Source organism: Amyelois transitella, chromosome 20 (genome assembly GCF_032362555.1).
Source record: "Amyelois transitella isolate CPQ chromosome 20, ilAmyTran1.1, whole genome shotgun sequence".
NCBI classification, from domain to species: Eukaryota; Metazoa; Arthropoda; class Insecta; order Lepidoptera; family Pyralidae; genus Amyelois; species Amyelois transitella.
In genome coordinates this window covers 2,745,151-2,766,961 of record NC_083523.1, presented here as the reverse complement: position 1 = coordinate 2,766,961, position 21,811 = coordinate 2,745,151, and the positions used below count along the sequence as shown (strand labels likewise).

General features: G+C 34.5%; 1 protein-coding gene across 6 annotated transcripts in view; it reads right to left on the bottom strand.

The window, feature by feature from the left end:
* LOC106134440 (atrial natriuretic peptide receptor 1) overlaps positions 1-21,811 on the bottom strand; it is a 192,675-nt gene that overhangs the window by 50,426 nt on the left and 120,438 nt on the right. For 3 of the 6 annotated variants that reach the window (XM_060950029.1, XM_060950030.1, XM_013334503.2), the window contains exons 2-4: positions 9,039-9,993; positions 8,576-8,769; positions 1,567-1,783 (exon numbers count right to left, since the gene is read on the bottom strand). The exons of the other annotated variants lie outside the window; for them this stretch is intronic. In XM_060950029.1, the coding sequence (XP_060806012.1) occupies positions 1,567-1,783; positions 8,576-8,769; positions 9,039-9,939 (1,312 nt within the window). In that variant the 5' untranslated portion in view covers positions 9,940-9,993. The remainder of the gene's footprint in view (positions 1-1,566; positions 1,784-8,575; positions 8,770-9,038; positions 9,994-21,811) is intronic. 6 annotated transcript variants of the gene reach the window in all.

The window sequence follows — 21,811 nt, the reverse complement described above, 5'->3', positions numbered from 1 at the left end:
TATATAAGTTTCAATCATAGTAATGATTATGTAATATTTCCTTATTTTTAAATAATAGGTCCAAGTTGGACCCGGATATATCCAATAATAATTTGACACCAAGTTCAACATAATGTAAAAAAATAATTAAAGTGGCAGCCGACTGACTAGAGGTTACACTAAAAATCATGTTTCCGAATGATAGATATGTTTATATAAAAGGAATACTATTTTTACTTGTGCTTGTTAATAAAACGTCTTTGGCTAAATGATCTGTAAAGTATGTATTCAATATTTTTTTTTCATTATTTATTGAATTGTGATATTCTGATACCTTCTTTTATAACAGAACAGCTCAAAAGATGAAAAAAAAATACAAGTAAATTTTAGCTACAGGATCCACGTCAAAATGGTATTTCGAAATTCACACTAGATTTTGTACTACCATTTAATATGACCGGCATGAAAGCCTAGCAAGGCAATGCATACACGATCAGACCTTCAATATTGAGAGTGTCGCTCAATAGAACCTCGCTTTTCCGAAGCAAGACTTTTACGTTATTGATTACTAGCTGTTGCCCGCTACTTCGTTCGCTGACAATCTCAACACATTAAAGCTGAGAGGAGAAATTGTTATATATACCAGTTTTTAAGTTCGATCAAGCTTAACACATCAGAGAAAACCGTATCCAAATCGGAGCAAAAGGTTTTGCGTTATACGAATACAAAAATACAGACAGATATTCTGAAAATCATATTTTTGGGTCGTGGAAATGTATAGTTTTGTAATTAATTATGCGCATATCGTAATGTTACCTTGTTCTGTTGCTCAAAATAGATTGTTTTGTAAATGTGCAAAATTGTGGAAAGTTTCATGTGTAATCATTAATTATGAGCTTAGTTATTTAAATATTAATTTGAATACAACTGAATTATATTAAAAAAAAAGTCTTTAAGTTCATTATATTTTATATTACGTATAATTATATAGATAGTATATATAGATGGTCAAATAACCATGCAGGGATAACATGGTCCAGAAAAACCTTTGATAGCTAGGTGCGAAGATATTGGAGAGGCATATGACCAGCACTGGGTGAATATAAGCTGAAGAAGAAGAAGATGGATAAGTATGTATTAAGAAAACAATATTATATTTAGTCATAAATTACACAATATTTACGGCTATATGTTAATAGGTAATATGGTTTTGTTGATAAATAATGATTTGTATTCTATTTTGAAAATGAATTCATTTCATTCGAAGGTATATAAAAAAGGCATTACAAATATAAGAGTTATGAAAAAACTAGTAGAACAAATTTTGAAGTTTAATTTTCCTTTGCCCTGATTGAGTAACTCTGTTTATAAGGACTGTTTTTTATGAATAATTTACACATTTAAGTCAAATGACATAATTTTTTTCTAAAATCCTAAATAAAATACCAGCCCCGTAGCATGGCACGCAAAAAACTATCGCTGTCTCGTTTCACGTCTTAATAAAAAGCGAAACAGCGATAGTTTTTCGCGCCTTTACGCGTGCCACGCGACATAGGCACATGTCTTCTAAAGTTTTTCCCCACTTACTTCTAGTATTCAAGGATAGTTTCCTCAACAACTGTTTCAAAGACGCGGTAGTAGTATTTCTTTCGTCAAACGGTATGTTAGGAATCGTTGCACTGGATTCCTTCTTCTTCAGCACTGTAAATATGGCGCTTAATGTAAGGAAACATGGACTGTTCCCTTGTCCGGTGGTAGGGTCGTTATTGTGGTACAGCATTCCCAGTTTTCGCCAGTTGAACTCCTGAAACAAGGGATAACTTGATTTATGAAAAGGAAAATTTACATGTCGTGTGATTCCCGGCAGTGCCGTGTGGTTTCCGGCACCAATACAAAAAGAATAGGACCACTACATCTCTTTCCCATGGATGTCGTAAAAGGCGACTAAGGGATAGGCTTAAAAACTTGGCTTTCCTCTTTTAGGCGATGGGCTAGCAACCTGTCACTATTTTAATCTCAATTCTATCATTAAGCTAAATAGCTGAACGTGGCCATTCAGTCTTTTCAAGACTGTTGGCTCTGTCTACCCCGCAAGGGACATAGACGTGACCATATGTATGTATATGTATGTCAAAATTACATACATGCACGTCTTTATACCTTACGGGGGTGTGTGGAACCTCAAACAGGAACATGCTTGTACGATATGGGTAGGCAGAGTTAATAGCCTTGAAGGGACTGATAGGCCACGTTCAACTGTATGGAATTAGTGGTGGATTGGGAATTCAAATAGTGATAGGTTATTAGCTGCATCACACTAAAAATAGGGCTTACTGAGGGAATTGAAATTCATATAGTGATAGGTTGCTAGCCGCTTCACTCTAAAAAAAATAGAGCTTAATGATGGAATTGTAATTCAAATAGTGATAGGTTGCTAGCCGCTTCACTCTAAAAAAAGATAATGCTGGACAAGGCACCTTGACTGTTAAAGTTTTTTGCGTGTTAAAGTTTCTGTTTATCGAAAAGTCGAAATGGCAAAAAAAAATTATTTGTAACTATTATTTCCATACATATTTCTGTTGATCCCGACATTAATGTATGAGATGAGGTGAGAGTGAAAGTTAGATATGGCAAAAGAAGCACGAAAGCAGAATAAATGCAGTGGAAATGAGAGCGTTAAGGAGTATGTTGGGTGTGAAATTGAGTGACAGGATAAGGAACAGCGTGATAAGGGAATGTTGTGATGTGAAAGAAGATGTAGTTACAGGAATAGAAAAGGGTATGTTGAGATGGTTCGGTCATGTGGAGAGGATGAATGAAAACAAGTTGACTAAGCAGATATACAAGGAGAGTGTGGAGGGAAAGGTCGGAGTGGGAAGACCTGACGAACGTATCTTGATCAAATTAAGGACGTCCTGGTAAAGGGTCAGGTCAAGAGTACCCAAAACCGCCGAGCTTGCATGAAGAGAGTTATGATGGATGGCTGAAGCGAAGGAAGTATGCAGAGATCCGGAAAAGAAGCAATAATACTGTATCTACTAAGTGTGCCGAGAACCACACGGCACAAACTTTTATTGACACGGCATGACTTTATCGTGTCATACATATTTCTTTGAAGGAATTCCATGATTCAGTAATAAACATAACATATAAATTAAGTTATTTGCAAGCTAAACGTGGCAACGTGGCTCGGTCTACACCGCATGGGATAAAGACGTTATTATATGTTTGTATGACAGTTATAAATAGGTAGTATGTAGTTTTTAGTAACCGTAAGAACATCAAAAACCCCATTTTATGTTTCTGATCATAAAAATTTTACGAATAATTTAACGAGTGTTTGTTGCTGAAATGGTTGGTGAAAATTCAATATTATAGGAAAAACAACAGTAAAAAATCATTATGTGTTGACATAATCAGATCATTATGTCATTATTAGATAATTACATGCCTCTTTTGCCGTACCGCCGGGAACCATACTTCCCGGCACCAATACAAAAAAGAATAATAGGACCACTCCCATCTCTTTCCCATGGACGTCGTAAAAGGCGACTAAGGAATATGCTTAGAAACTTGGGATTCTTTTTTAGGCGATATGCAAGCAACCTGTCCCTAGTTGAATCTCAATTCTATTGTTAAGCCAAATAGCAGAACGTGGCCATGCAGTCTTTTCAAGACTGTTGGCTCTGTCTACCCTACGGAGAAGGGCATACTTTTCATGCAAGCGGAACTGCAGGAGAAAGCTAGTATTATTATTTATTTACTTTATATTGTTAATTTTTTGGGGGGGATTTTATGATACTGACATGTCAGTCAATTAATTTTAAACAATTTTGAAAAAAATCTATTCTAATTTAATATTGTTAGAAGGGTACCCACTCTGCCGTCAACCACATGAAATAAATTCATTTATAAATAGAGCTTCGAATTTGCCTAATTTAATTATCAACGCCCTAACATTATGTTGATTTTCCTTTGAGACTCAGAAGCGAAGCATTTAATTCATGTATCAAAACTATTTAGTTTAAGGGTTGTCGCTTTAGGATAAACGTGTAATAATATAATGTACCTAAGTTACTTTTTGGATATGTCTAAAACATACATACATATATGTCTAAGACATAGTATAAAACAAAATTTCTTGACGCTGTCTGCACTTGTATATGTTTTTATCTTTAACTACCCATTCTGCCGTGTAGTTCCCAGCACCAATAGAAAAAGAATAGGACCACTAAATCTCTTTCCCGTGGATGTCTTAAAAGGCGACTAAAGGATAGGCTTATAAACTTGGAATTCTTTTTTTAGGCGATGGGCTAGCAACCTGTCACTATCTGAGTCTCAATTATGTCATTAAGCCAAACAACGGAACGTGGTCAATCAATCGTTTCAAGCCTATTGGCTCTGTCTACCCCGCAAAGGATATAGACGTGATTATATGTATGTTTCCTTGCGCGATTTAGCATACGCGCTGTGATAGGCTCGGTGGCGCGCGACGTTTTAGATGTCGTCATAGACATTTCACTGTTATTGGTTGAGCGCGTCGTATTGTCACTGTGATTGGCTGATGGTATGTGACGTCATTGAAGTCGCGACAGTTATGGCGGACCCTGCACTCTTTACATACATATGGTCACGTCTATATCCCTTGTTGGGTAGACCGAGTCAACAGTCTTGAAAAGACTGATACGCCACGCTCAGCTATTTGACTTAATGATAGAATTGAGATTCAAATAGCTACAGGTTGCTAGCCCATCGCCTAAAAAAAGAATCCCAAGTTTGTAAGCCTATCCCTTAGTCGCCTTTTATGACATCCATAGGAAAGGAGGAAGTGGTCCTTTTCTTTTTTGCACTGGTGCCGGGAACCACACGGCACCCTGGACTCTTTCCCGGGGATAAAAGTCAGTAAGATAACAGCTTACGAGTACTATAGAGTTTGTCCAATGTCGTTATCCGTCTAAATCGCTTTCAGCAATATTTCATTATTTGGCATTGATACATTAAAACATGAATAGGCTCACTCGTGCTTACTCATCGCCTTTTATTAAAAATATGCTATAGTTCCCTATGAACGATGTGTGGTTTCTAAGAGTCATCCAAGTAAATTACGTCATGTGATGATATTGTGTCGTGATCAAGGTTAGACGCTATAAAGTAGGTTGTATAAAGTAATCATATGGAATAGACTTTAACGTCAATCTGTATCTTAGCCGTTTGGGGTCAAAGTATATAAAAAATGTGCCGTGTGGTTCCCGGCACTAATAAAAAAAAGAGACTAGGACTACTCCGTCTCCCTTCCCTTGGATGTCGTAAAAAGCGACTAAGGGATAGGCTTATAAATTTGAGATGCTTGATGCTTGATGAGCCAAACAGCTGAACGTGGATTATCAGTCTTTACAAGACTATTGGCTCTGTCTACGCCGCAAGGGATATAGACGTGATTATATGTAATGTATGAATGTATGGTTATAAAAAGAGAACCGCCTCCAATTTCGAAATCGGTTAAATTTCCAAAACCATCTCCTTAGTGTAACAAATACTTTTCTTTAAATTGTATCTTAATCGGTTCAGCGAAACGCGTGATAACTGCGGACAAATAATTTGAATACATCAAGACAGGTCAACTGAGAACTACCTTTTTTGAAGGCGATAAAAAATCTAAAAGAAAGCCTTTTCTTTACTACTTCGAAAACATAAAAGCGAAATTTAAAGATCACCTAATATCCCCAAACCAGACGTTTAGACCATAAAGATCAGTTTTTACGTATTTTGATCGGCATGAATGGCGGACTCCAATCGGTATAAGTTAATACTTCGCAACCACATCACGTTTGCTATCGAGAAGTATTATAGGGGGAGGCTCTTTTGATCATGGATTATGGAAATCATACTTGGTATTGCCTAAAGCATTATTCCCGTGAACATTTTTGAAAAATTTCTATTTTTAGTCAAGGGATATTTTACCTTTTTAAATTAAATTGTAATATTTGACAATCTCTGGCAAAATGTCAGTACCCGAAACCGACGAGCTTGCATGTAGAGAGTTATGAATGTGGATGAAGCGAAAGAGCTAAGTATACAGGGATCGTGGCAAATGGAAAGATGTGGTCTCTGCCTACCCCTCCGGGAATGAGCCGTGATTTAAATATATCTAAGTATTTTTAAAGTCTCTATTCTTGTCAAAATTCACAAAAATAAAGCTATTTTTCACATGATGCCTATCTTTCGAGTCCATCATCCATCATTCTTAAATATATAAAATTTAACTACTAATGATGCAGTCTATATGCATTTTTTGAACTACTTTGGGAAATAAAATCGTAGATTTGTATCTTAAGAGTTTACGGCTGTTTATGTAGTAAATTAATTTAGAAATATATTTATTTATATTTCTTTTCTTTGAATGAGACATTCATAATTTATTTTATTTGATATGTTATTAATACTTACTTTTTTTTAAATATTATAAGCATAAACTATATGTTTCCACAAAGTATTTATTTTAAGATACCGATAACGAAAACTCTTTCCTAAGGTTCGTAGGTACATAAATAAGATTACTAACCGATGCTCTTACGGTGAGAGAAAACATCGTGAGGTATTCTCTGCATTCAGGCAACTGGAAGTGTAACCTTAATCCAGGTGTAGTAATTAATATATAATGCGTATTTTACACGAAATATCAATACCCGGCTCTCTTCTATCTGCCCCCAAAGAGTGCTTGGGTTGTTTAGTCTCATCGCCAGGAAAGAAACTACCTCGAGCAGCTCATGATCATGGGAAAAGTTGATGGCTAACCACACGGCCGTAGCCTAATAAGGTGGACGGGCCAGATACGAACCTAGGACACAAAACTTCATGGTGCTTTTGACTCAGCCCAGGTGAAACAAGTGGCGGGAAACTGTCCGGTCCAAGATCATCCCGCAACTAGGGCATCACCCTTAGTAATGAGGTAATTTTTTTTTGCACATACAGACATATAATCATGTCCCTTATACATACATATAACTTGCCGTGTACACAGAGCCAAAAGTCTTGAAGACATATAGGCCACGTTCAGCTATTTGGCTTAATGATAGATTTAACATTCAAATAGTGACAGTTTGCCAGCCCATCGCCTAAAAGAAGAATCAGTCTATTCCTTAGCCGGCTCTAACGACATCCATGGAAAAGTGGTCCTATTCTTTCTTCTTTTGGCGCCGGGTACTACATGGGACCCACACAATTGTTTATTTGTTTGATAAAATTTATTTCCGTTGAACTGTTTTTCTGTCAAGTATGTATACATTCCAAAAAAGGCCTACCGCATCCAAATTTAACACCTCCGCTGCGCTGTCGCCTGCCAAAACGAGACGCCAAAGGAATTTTTATTTTAATTTGCATTCCTCCATTTTCGTTTAATTCCGAACACGTGCTACGATTATCTTTCAATTACATTTAAATGTTGCCTGTATAATTCACGCGCAATTGTTTTTAGAATAAGCATTACAATATCAATGTGTTTATAAGTATAGGTATTTGAATAACAGCGCCAACGTGATTTCTACTTTGCATGCATTGTAGATTTATGGAAATATTACAGGTGGAACAAGAAAAACTTGAAAAATAATTTGTATTTATGGGGCGGTTTGAGGATTGTGCAAATGAAGACGCAGTTATTGTTGCATTCGCTCAAGTTAAAAGGATAAATACATACATACATATAATCACGTCTTAATAATATCCTTACGGGGTATACATGAGGATAGTGCCTCAAGGAGGAAATTTTTTTACGCACATACAGACATATAATCACGTCCCTTATATACCTATTTCCCTTGCCGGGTAAACAGAGCCAACAATCTTGAGAAGACTTATAGGCCACGTTCAGCTATTTGACTTAATGATAAAATTGAGATTTAAAAGTGACAGGTTACTAGCCCATCGCCTTAAAGAATAATCACAAGTTTATAATCTATCCCTATAGTTATAGTTGTCCTATTCATTTTTTTTTTATTGACCCCGGAAACCACACGCCACTGTTAAAAATAAAATGTACAAAATACGCAATGATTTATCGACCATGTTCACATGCTTTGATAAAGTATGACCACAACAATCGCTGCTGCCCGCGTGAAACTCTTAGCGGTCCCGTACCATATTTTGTAAAAAAAAACCTACAGGCCAGATTTCAAATCTTTGAACCATGCAATTTGGGGCGAGTGTTGATAGGTATATCAATCATTCAGGCAGTCAGTGTCATTGTTTCTATCTTTTAAGATAACATACATTACATACACGTCTGTACCCCTTGCGGGGTAGACAGAGCCAACAGTCTTCAAGACTGAAAGGTCACGTTTAGCTTGGTTTAGTGATGGAGTTTAAATTCAAATAGTGACAGGTTGCCAGCCCATCGTATACAAGAAGACTACCTAGTTTATTAGCCATTCCCTTAGTCGTCATTTATGACATCTACGGGTAAGAGATGGAGTGGTCCTATTCTATTAAAGAGCGGGGAACCACACGGCATTAAAAAAACAAATGTCCGAAAGTAGTCTCTAAGGACCATGTTGAAAGAAACGACGTCACGAAACAAGATTCAACATCGAACAATCCTCACCTCGAATACTTTTCTGATTGCAACACCAGCCTGGATGTAGCTCCCCATCATTCTGGTCAGAGTGACGTAACTGCCGCTCTTGTAGCTGAAGGCTTCGGCCTGGGCCCCCGCGGTTATAACGGGGATACCCCAGGGCCCGGCGTATCTCGCCACAGGTGCGATGACGTATTCGCAACCAGGGCCGATAAAGGCATCTGAAAATGGGTATTGGTTTTAGTCTAGGAATCGTGAAATTGTATTATAGTATTGTTTTTTATCAAGCAGTGACGAAAAAAAAGAAGTGTGTTAGGTATTGCATACTGCAGGTGATGGTATACCCAAACTGTCCCAGACTGTCAACCAAGCACTAACAAACAAAAATAGATCACGCACAAAGTAAATTTTCTTATATAATTTCAGTAAACACTCTCTGGATAAGATAAAGTGTTAAAAATTTGGTTAAAATAATAATGATACAATTTACCCGCAGATCCGTTGATGTAGAATTCGAAAGCAGCCAATGGTCCTTCCACCGAGGAACAGCCAGTATCACGATAATCCACTAAGATTTTCCATCCCGGCAGAGGACCATCTGGTTTGGTCATAGCAGGTACAGCCATCTCCAATATTGGCAAAACTTTCACAAGGGAAAACACTTGACCAGGATCCGCAGGCAAAAGAACACCTAATTTCACAATCTTTTCATTGAACCGATGTTTTTCCGGTCTCAGATTAAAATTTGTCTTTTTCACGTAGTATGCATTAACTGCCAAATCGTGAGGATAGCCCACAGCGTGTATGTCATCGTATACATATCTAGGTAATTTGTAGCGATGGGGGTACTCAGTTGAATTAACCATTTCGTCTTTATTTTTAAAATAGTTGTAGACTTTACTGAGTTCCTGGGCATCTGAACTTGAGTATTTATCAGTTTTTATATCGTCATCTTCTATTCTTTGGGAAGCGAGACCGCTACGAATATTTTTATTGTGCATGTCACGTTTGTGTCCATGTTTATTTCTCTCTCTTAAATACGCCTGCGACGCATGAGTACTTTTTATTTCTTTGAAAGTCTTTAAATTTACTTCACTATCACTAACATCACACATAATTATCACATTTATAACACATATATAGAAAACAAGGAATGAAAATAACATTGGTAATTTAATTAATTTTCTACTATTAAGAGTTCTTTTAACCGCGTGTGTTTGAGCATTGTCCATAGCTTCACTTGGTTTGTTGATGACATTTTGGATGTTTCCAATGTTTTTGATTCTTCTTCTGTCGATGCTTGTTCTTGTTCCATTGCTTTTATTAATTGGGTCTATAGTCTTTTTTGTTGAATATGACGGGAGAGTCGCATGAACGATCTCCTTTGTCATTTTACTTTAGCAGATTTCCATTGTAAGGTTACATCACAACACTTTGTTTATTACCTGTAAACAGTTTTGTTGATTTATTGGGGTATTCATCACGACAGCGATGATCGTCATTGGTAAACATTAGAATAGTTTTCTATTTATAGACATATTTCGTTGGAACTTTATTAATACACCATAATTTAGTTTACGTTTATTGTGGTAATCTTATAAAAATGTGCATACCTAAAGTATAACTGAATATTCAATTTATGCAACAATATTGACGCAGTATATTTATGCATGAATAATTATTATTTTATCATTTATTTAATACAAAAAATTATATCGCAATGTGTTGTAGTTTTTATATCAAAAGAAATACCTATTAAACAAATGTAATTTTTAGACATGTAACAGTGACAATGAATACAGTTAAAAATAAATGATTAATATTGATCATCGATGTTGGAAAACATTTTTTGTTTAAGTTGTCCGTCAAAGTGCGCTAGTCATGGTCCTGGAAAGCATTTGATTGTGAAACAAAGATAACTTCAAACTGTTCTGACCATTTTGTACTTACTAATTTCGTTAATAATACATTTGCAGCTCTTGTAATTTTGCTTAGTGTCTTAATCCATTTAGCGTCCATTGCTACTTTTCTGACCGTGAAATTAGTTGTGTAACATCAAATTATAAGTACATACCTAGATGTGTTCATCTAATCATTTCTACGTTTATCATCTAATATCTTTATGTCTTCATCAATTGTACAATAACCGATGCTCTATGGGAGAACAAATCGTAAGGGATATCTGCGCATTCAGGCAACTAAATTCAGCTTCACCTGGTGATCAGGTCAAACAAATATAAAGGGAAGTATAACGTAGTTAAATTAGTACATGGGAAGATAAAGACCTAAACAAACGTTCCCTAAACGTTCTGGTGAAAGGTTGCTAGACAATAGCGTACCCTAAATCGAGAATATTGATGAATGTGGATGAAGCGAAACAAGTATGCAATGATCGTGATGAGTAGAGAGATGTTGTCTCTGCTTACCCGTACTGGGTAAAAGAGTTTTTTATTGATAGACTAGCTGTCCCGGCAAACGTTTTTTTGCCATATAAATAATTTTTAAGTAATTTCTAGGTAAAAAAAAAAAATATCAAGTGTGGACAACCCTTAACACTTAGGGGTATGAAAAATAGATGTTAGCCGATTCTCAGACCTACTGAATATGCATGCAAAATTTGGTTAAAATCGGTAAAGCCGTTTCGGAGGAGTACGGAAACAAACATTGTGACACGAGAATTTTATATATAAGATACATTTGTCTGACACATGTAGATCCGAGTATTCGCAAGACAGAATGCAAGCGAGGAAAACGCCTGGGTAATGATGATTTGTCAATCAGGCATGAGCCGGATATTGAGTGATGTATTAACAGCTGTTTTGCACTGAAGGCCATCAGACGTAATCGCTATTTTAATACATTTAATTATGATGTCGTAAAAACTAAAAATAATAACGTGTTTTGTTTATGAAATAGGTTGACTGCCGACTGCGCTTGCGTATTGTTATAGTTTATCGCAAATCCCGTGGGGTTTTTGCTTTTTTCCGGGATGAGTAAATAAATATATACCTACGAAACATAATTTTACACAGACTGAGCTAGTTTCAAAACATGTTCAAGTGATATTGGAGTAAAGATATCCATACTCATAATACATTATATAAAACGAAAAAAATTGTGGTATACTTATTTATAAAACCAAATAAAGGTTTTTATATATATTTGTTTTTTTTTAATTATTGCTTCTATTATCGTCATTATATTTCATCGATGACCCTGACCTTTTAACTTACTGCAGTACACAAATATTTCATTTTCTATATTGAATAATTTTCTTGCAATAAAAAAGGTAATTTATTCAGATGATAGCATGAATTACGATTTCTGGACTCGCTTTTTTTTATTATTAGTCTAAAGTAGCTTTAAACTTTGAATCTATCTAATAATGATTTACATTTATTTATAGTACCTAATCTTTTTATTTATAGTAGAAACAAACATTATTCGATCGCTGACCTTAACACTAATTGATTAATGCGGATATTGTGAACTATGTTTATGTTACTCGTATGATACATTTGCTCAACAAATGTACTAAATATAGAATTTCCGCGATTGTTTAATGGTCATTTCCGCTAATGTACTATACGATGAGAGTGAATCAAATTTTTATGTAAAACGGCAATTTTTTCAAAAAAAAAAATACATTAAAGTTTTAGTTTAACGTGAAAATTTCTTGTGTAGTGACTGGTGGAGAATGCTATAAGCATAAAGTCCATCTATTGTACCTTAGAAGCTCAATAAAGTTTTAAATAAATAAATAACGGCAGGAATATGTAGACTTGTATCCATTTCATACACTTTACATTCATGACAATAATTATATTGCAAAATATTTATTATGCAGTGCACACTGTAGGTATTCTTATACGCAACTTGCATTTGAACTAGATTTTATCAACACTGGTTCATGTTTGGAATATAATGAAGATTGGAGCGAATTCCCTTTTTATTTACCAGCCTTTCTTCGGGACTTTGGACCTGTGGCAATTTATAATTTACTCTAAGAAAATATGTTTTAAACAGATAAACATTCAAGATACCAGACAATCAAAAATTTAATTTTAAAGACTAGCAACCTGCGTTGTTTTAAAGGTTCTGCCTTCGTCTACCCCGTAAGACAAGACGTGTGTGCGCGGATATAAAACTAGAAATAAAAAAAAATTATGTCAAAGCTACTTCTGCTTCCAAAGCGAAGATTTATAAGAAACCTAGATCAAACCACACTTTTGCGGCTTCTTCAACAGTGGAAATTTACAGAGTAGAATTTGAACCGGCTACCTCCCAGTTAATACCTCAACCACTGCAGTTTCAAAGGTATCTGGTATTTCCCCTTAAACCTGTCCCCAAACCGTAATCTACTTTAAGTAAGTACATTTAATGTTCTATTGTCTCTTTTCGTCTAATGTCCTCTAGTGGTATGACCACTAACAAAAGTGTTGCACTGTATTTTTATTTGTCTTGTGTTGGTGTTGTGTGTTATATTTTGACGTCAATAAAAATATAATCAAATACAATCACTAATTTTTTTAGTCAGTGACAAATTTAAATTTTAAAATAATGTCCCTATTTTGTCTGTCTGTATGTATCTTATTCGACGGATTTCATTCCAGTTTGAAATGTTGGAAAAAGGGGTTTTCTGATAAAGGTTTAAATCTATAAATGCTACATACCCGTGCGAAGCAAAACAGAATAAAATCTCCATATGACCAAAAAATAGTATATTTTTGCTTGCAGTTGAACCAAGATTCTAGTATTTCCTGTGCCTGAGGGTTATTGTAGCCTGTATTTGACCTCGTTCAGCAATACCATATATGGTAAGGTAAATAATCGCTCATAAAAAGCAACTCCAAATTTAATTAAAATCTGCCAGCTTTCTGCAATTATTTAAAATGTAAGCATGAAAAGTGTATATGATTAGTGTTAATATTAATAAATAAGAATAGATGACGTTGATTCAATTTCGTCAACGACTGTACTTAAGCATCGCAGAACGAAGTTCTTGAACTTGAACTTTATAACCCCAATTTAGAATAGCACTGTGTTTACGACGGTAAGTCTAGTCTTACCGTCGAGGTGTCAAGCGATTTTGCACTTTATTATGTTTGAAATGTGTACGCATTTGAATTACATATCATTTAAACCTTTTTACCATTTAAGTAAATAAATAAAGACAATGATCAAGGTTGAAGTTTGTATAAAGATTATTGATGTTTGAACTTAATGCACTCTAATATAACCATTGGCGAGCATAAGTATATATAAAATAACATTGATTTGTATAAAAAAAATATAATGTTCATAAGTTTAACTGTATCTTTAGGGTTAAAAATTTTTTACGGCTTTATCCCTTACGGGGAAGTGAAGAGTATGTCCGTTATATCAACATAGAAAACGGTGTTATTTAGTTATAAGGTTTGAAGCTGAATAAAGTGGTATCACAATCAAAAAATCACAAGATATTTAATACTAATATAATATATTCATTATATAAATGCATGTAAATTGCTTTGTTATTAAATTTAAAGGTATATTACGGTGGTAAGAAGTATGAATCATTAAATTTATAAATGGATCCTGGATTAGGTGAGTCAGGTTTTAACACGAAGCGATTCCTAACTGACCTCTGCAATCTTTGCAGGGGAACCTAATTCGTATTGGATAAATAATTATATATATAATTATATATATTACCCATCCAACTGCCTGAATGTGCAGGTTTCAATGTATATAACTCAAAAAGTCATTGGTTCATGATTTGAGCCGGTACCTCCACACGAATTATTAAGTATTCGGGCACCTTAACCGTTGGACCACAGACGCTCTAAATCCGTACTAAGTACCAATCATACAAAAAAACATGTATTTCTGAAATGACATGAAGCGATTTGTTAAAAACAATTTGTATACTTAATATCATTATTATTATGTATGTAGTAGGTACTAACAATACCAAAGTCTACGGAACAAATTATGCGTAGTTTAAAAATAGAATCGACCGACCGACAAAAAATATGGTTATCGTCCACAGATCTCCATAAGCTACCAGATGTGGCAAGGAACTAGACAATGACTATGTCAGCTACCAAAATGGCATACAAAAAAGCGACTTGAACACCTACTGTGTCCAAAACGTGTTATAAAAATAGCCAACGACCGAATCTCAAGTTATTTTTGGACAAGTGAAGTCACGGCAATGACAAGCGAATCGTTTTCTGAAAAAAAAAAGTACTGCATAATTCATACCTACTCAATTCTTGGTATAATAAATGTGGTCATATTATGAGACTTAATGACGTTTTCAATTGCGTTCTTGATTGTAATTAGGTACTTATTTTAAGCGTTGATTATTATTTTTTGTTTTTATCAACATTGAGCATCTTTTGACCGTGATTTGACACCGTGGAAATTTCCAAAAGTAATAAAGGCTTAACTGAATCCTAAAGAGCTAGTATCTCCCAATGCTTAGTTCATACTTAATTGTGACGTCATACCTCAGTATTTTGTTCGTATCAAAGGACCTTTTTGTTTGGCAGCTACCTTAATTATAGCGTTGAGATTCATATAGTGACAGTTAGCTAACCCGTCGCCTTAAAGAAGAATTCCAAGTTAATAAGCCTATCCCTGAGTCGACTTTTACTTCATCCATGGTAAAGAGATGGAGTAGTCCTATTCTTTTTTCTATCAGTGCTGGGAACCACACGGCATGGTACTAGACTAGACAATATTTATGAAACAGTGATCCATATACTGATAATGGTTTTAATTCGAATTGAACATTGACAATTCAGTGAACGAATATTATGCGCATACGTTTTACGCAAATAGAATGGTAGTTCGTCTGTCATTTCGTTAGTTATACGGTTATGTAATCCAATGGCGGAAATGTTTTAGTTCTTGATACCTATACAAGGTGTAACTATCACAATCTGCTGTGTGGTTCACGGCACCAATAAAAAAAGATAGGACTACTCCATCTCTTTCCCATTGATGACGTAAAAGGCGACTAAGAGATAGGCTCATAAAATTGGGATTCATCTTTTACGCGATGGGCTGCAACCTGCTATTTAAATCTCAATTGTATCATTAAGCCAAACAGCTGTACGTGGCCTTTCAATCTTTTCAAAACTGTTGGCTCTGTCTACCCCGCTAGGGATATCCCTTAGTCGCCTTTTACGACGTACATGGAAAAGATATGAAGTGGTCCTTATCTTTAGTGTATGTAACCATACTTTGAATAGTTTCTTTTAAAAATAATAAATTCTAAAACTACATATCATATGGCACATATATACATACATATATGGCGACATCTCTTCACCAGAACGCACAACAAACAATCACATGACGCTATGAATCAAAAATAGCGAATAGTCTAAATCGCGCAAGCAAAGTTTTACGGATTGGTGCATAAATATAACCTCCGACACATCGTCTGTCGCGCGGTTCCCCAGGCATAGCATATAGCCTGGCGGAAGATCTTCCTTTTGAGGCAGTTGAGCTCGAACTAAGGTTTCCGCTACATACATATAGAATTTAATTAATCCTATATCTCAACTTGGAAGCTCTCCAAAGAGCAACATATGTAGGAGTTAGGGCTACGTCACACAGTGAACAACTAAGTTTGGTGTTAGTGCCTAACTTTGGTTGTCGGGTTACATCCTAAATTAATAACGTTATATCTTGTTATTGTTTGTTTCTTTGTTGTTTGATAACTTTTGGGGATATCCACCCATCCATCCACCCATAAAATCTCGTCTATATCCCTTGCGGGGTAGACAGAGCCAGTAGTCTTGAAAGACTGGCATGCCACTTTTAGTTGTTAGGATTAATGATAGAACTGAGATTCATTTAGTGACAGTTTGCTAGCTTATCGCGTATAAGGAGAATGAAATTTAAAGCCTATCCCTTAGTCGCCATTTACGACAACCAAGGGGGAGTGGTCCTATTAAAGTGCCGAAAACCACACGGCACTAACAAACACCTTTTTAAGTTTCATTAATGTTCTTTACATATACCAATTTCTATTTATAAGTATGTTATTTAACATTCGTAGCACAGTTTAAACAGTTGTTAGAATTGAATACAATAGAATATTTATTCTAGTAATTCAAACTTTTCCATCGTACACAAATTATTTAAATATAGAATATTAAGTGACTCTTTTTTTTTCTTGAATTACATTTTTTTAAGGCAAACGACCAACTGTCAACAACAATAATATCTAATCAATCTAATAATAAACTTTCTTATAACGGTTTTTTAAAGCGATGGGTTAGCAACCTGTCATTGTTTGAATCTCAATGTCATCATTAAGCTACACAGCTGAATGGGCCTTTCTTTTTTTAAGATTGTCGACACTATCTTGCCCGTCAGAGATAAAAACGTGATCATATGTATGTTTTTTCATCAGCTCAGTAAATTTACTCTTTGGTTTATAAGCTTAAAAAGTATAAAAAAGGCATAAACAAATACAGTTTAAAAAAGTAAAGAGTTTCTGCCAGTATCATTTTTTAATTTTTAGTTCAAACCTTACCCACGAGCGGGTGAGGTTTTGGATTAGGCTAGTAATAATTCAGAGATCAAAGTTAAAATTAATTACGGTAAAACACCCAATCATCGACACTTTAACGCACGAACTCTAGTATTTTTACAATATTTGTTTTATTTTTATTATTTTATCATATTTTGAAGTTTTCAGTAAAATTTTAGGGTATTTTGCATGATATATTAAAGTAGAAATGAATGTGATATAAAAATTTACAAGATATACCAATATAGAAATATGGTATTTTTGGCCTTATATTCGACTGCAGAAATCCAATTACCGACAACCGGTTTTCGACATGTTCCAATAATCGAGATCTAGTCTAAATCGACATGTTCTATTTATGGACACCCAATATTTAACGGTCCATTAATCGTGCACCCAGCCTAAAATTTTCAAATGGTAGCTTTAAACCGAAAAAAGTTATGAGCAATAAACCTTACTCACCTCCTTAGTGATTTCACTAATAAAACTGGCTTTCCTTTAAAAACTTCTGCCGGTCGATATTTAAAGCTCCACCATTTTTTATCAAAATAACCGAATGTAGAAAGTGACACTTGCAATGAGAGCTGGATGAACCTTGTGTATAACCTATGCTTCGTTTACGTTCAAATACACAACATTAGTATATCCTTTTTTTATTTTACTTTTTATGTGTCGATCATTGGTGGTCTGTCGGACATTGGGTACTATGTTAATGCCCGTAAGTTACTTTTCACAGATTCTCATTTTGAATTCCATAATTTTAAATAAGGAATTTCATATCAGAAACTGCTTTATTTCTAACCCACGATCAAAGGCGAAAATTCATTACTGCGGAGCTAAGTTAATAGTAGTATCACATCTATAATATTAAATTACCTTCTCAATCTATAACGTCATAATAAAGTTTCCATAAACTTGAGAAATGAATTCAAAATATAGAGATCATCGCGTTTGAACTGGTTTAATAAAAAAAAAACTTGATCTAATTTTGTCTGAAGTGTCATTGACTTGTTTTGTAGTTTGATTTATAACTATCAGATAGGTGTACCTACATACTTTATATCGTGCCATAGATATCAAAAGAAAAACTAACTGAAATGATTATTTTGTTCAAAAAATATTTACTATTATTATTTATACTCGCCAAGCATCGGTTCAAAATAAGTTAAACATTGCTGCGCGCCTCTGAGCAACATGCCTGAGACTGCCCTGGCAAGAACATACAATAGATGAAGGAGAGATGTTTATAAGCAGTTTTACGATTATGATTTTTTGATTATGCTCAAAATATACTTACAAAAATGTTTTCAAACTTGGGATTCTTTTTTAGGCGTTGGATAAGCAACCTGTCACTATTTGAATCTCAATTCTATCATTAAGCCAAATAGCTGAACTTGGCCATTCAGTCTTTTCAAGACTGTTGGCTCTATCTACCCCGCAAGGGATATAGACGTAACCATATGTATGTATGTATGTTGCGCCCTAATTGAACTTTTTTTATTTATTTATTGTAACGTGTCCAGTATTTTTTTAGAAGTCAGCGGTACCGTTTGCGGATAACAGTCACGGTTGGGCGGTCACTGGCGAACTGCCAATTCTGGCCGATTTGAACTTAAATGCTCCTAGGAATATGAACTTTGAAAGGTGAATAACCATTGAATCTTATTTATTACGAGTAAGAAGCCTTTTCCCGCGATGAAAATTTCTGCAGTAAAAAATCTGTTCGCGTGGCAACTTGGGAAAACCTATCTAAGTGCAACCCTAGAATTTATATGCAAAATAGAAAAACAGAAAAGTTTTAAAGGTACTTATACAAAATAATTTTTAACATATTATTGACCACATTGATTGCCTTGTGACATTAAGTCCACCTGTTGTACATTTTACGTTTATAAAATTTAAATAAATAAAAAAATAAATAAATTACACTTGACCATCATTGGACGAAGTTTTAATGTCATAGAAAATTTATATTGTCGTTTCCCCCGCATGTTCATAACAAATATGCTTCATATTCTTCATCATAACAATATTTTTCTAAATTTGTATTATGAGTAAACATAATAAAAGCTTACAGCGGAAATTTGATGTAAAAACAATATACAACACAGGGCGTATTGATTGGATTCTCAGGAATTGTATTACGAGGGTAACATTATTATTATACTGCAAACTTTATACTTTGTAGCACAGTATTTTCTATAAATAGGTAAGTAAGTATATAAAACAGGAAACTGAAAGACTGGGTACCAAAAAAAATTGGATTTAAGGCAACATGTTATTTAGTAGAGTAATTATTAAATTGCGATTTGAATGAAGAAAACTTAAAGTAACATAAAACACAATTACTTTTTTATTTTTTTTAAATTAAAGTATCGATGGACAGTATGAATTTAGATTTAGGAGTCGAAAAAAATAATGCTGAAGAAGATAATATACTTCCTTATTCAAATACACAAGACAAAAACCTAAAACGCGAGTCGAGGTGAACCAATCAAGGTCAGACTATTTTTAACTTGATACTTAAGCTGTAGCTATATTTAACATGCAAAAAATTTATGAGAGCCAATCTTAACCTTTGTGACAAGGTAACGGCTATTTTTAGATGTTGGTAAGAGCTTTTTGTATGTGTTCTTTTACATAATTACACGTTCCTCATTTGTTTTTTTTTTTTTTTTTGAGTTTACTCCTGGTTTTAAGCTGCGGTTTCATGACCACGTTATGTTTGAAATAAGCATTGTTTGTTTGTTTGTAATATCTTTATTTACACAGTAACAAGAAAATAGTAAATACATAGTTATAAAAGAAACAAATCACTTGCAATGGCGGACTTATCCCATGACCCTTCATGGGATTAAGTTTGAAATAAGCATTGTTTGTTTGTTTGTAATATCTTTATTTACACAGTAACAAGAAAATAGTAAATACATAGTTATAAAAGAAACAAATCACTTGCAATGGCGGACTTATCCCATGAAGGGATCTCTTCCAGTCAACCGGCAAACAATAAAGAAAATAGATAATTCAGTAAAAAGTGGCAAGTCACTGTGTTATGCATGTTACGCAAGCTGACTGGGTATTTTTAAACTGAAATATATATCTGGTTATGCTGCATTCGGTCTTGGAGAGAAAAGTGGATGGAAAAAATCGAGCATTGATGTCATCCAGGTACAATATAAGATTAAAGATTCAAGTCGCTTCATTTGAAGTTATAAACATTTACCAGTTAGTTTCCTTATGTGCGTGTAGTTGCTACAGATTAGGGAAACTACCTAGTTGATGTTTATATCTGAAGAATGAAGCGATGTATTTAAATTATATATTGTGAACTGGTAAACTCGAATACAAGAACGCAAAAAGTGACGGTTATATAGAGGGAAATGGTCTGTTCCAAGAACATGACAGCTGAGCATCTAACTATGGGACGTCAAACTCTTCTTTTTTATACCTTTAACTACCTTTAACTTTACTTATTTTCTAAAGCAAACATGCTATTTAATAGATATTCATCGACAAGTCGAAAGCAACAAAATTGCACCTTAACTGTACGTCATTTCATACAGAGAATTGGTGTTCAATTATATTACATTGTAAGTAATGACATTTTAATGTTACTTCGATTGAATTGTACTTTTAAACCGAACATATTTTCTTAATTGGCATTTCGTATGATTACTTTGACGTTAAATTAATTTGACTTTTTATTACAGAGACCTTGTATACCTGCAAAAAAGTGATGCTCGATGGATTTTGGTATTTCACAACTTACAATTTATTGAAAGATAACAAAATTGGAACTGTGTCTTATTTTCAGACACCAAGATGAATTTTTATATCAATTTTTAAGTTAAACCAAGCCAAATACATACAAGTGATGTGAGAATAAACACAGACAGATTGACAGAAATTCTTAAAATCACATCGTAGGTCAGTTTCTATGCCATCAAAATATAATTTTCCTCATTGACCTGAGCCCTTAATTCGTGACCACGCATTGTACCACTGCGCTATAAAGAACGAAATATAAGGAAAATTGGAATTCCTATATACAAGAAGCCATGACTTTGATATCTTGTCTTTTTTCCACTTGGAGGACATTTGCGGTTTTGATTGAAGATATTTCTTTTCATATATACATACATAAAATCACACCTTTTTTCCCGGAGACTACATCTTTCCACTTGCCACGATCACTGCATACTTTCTTCGCTTCATCTACATTCATAGCTCTCTTCACGCAAGCTCGGCGGTTTCGGGTACTCTTGACCTGACCTTTTTCATAGGAGTAAAATATGACCTTTTCGTTTTATTCACATATTTCACGGATATTTGCTATACATTTGTATTTTGTACAATAAAGTTTAAATCCTACTTCCTACTACTATTATAAAGGCGAAAGTTTGTATGGATGTATGGATGTTTGTTACTCTTTCACGCAAAAACTACTGAACCGATTACCATGAAATTTGTTATGTAGGTAGCTGAAGACCCAGAATAACACATAGGCTACTTTTTATCCCAGAGTTCCCGCGGGATTGATAGGGTTTCCATGCGGACGAAGTCGCGGGCGGCCTCTAGTAAATAATATTTGTACTAGCTTCATATGCCATTTACAGTCGCATATGTATTAATAACAGTGTTTTATTTTTCTGTAGAAAATAAGTTTATTTCTTTGATTTTATGGACAATTTTAACGTTAAAATGAAATAAATAATAAGTAAAATTTATAG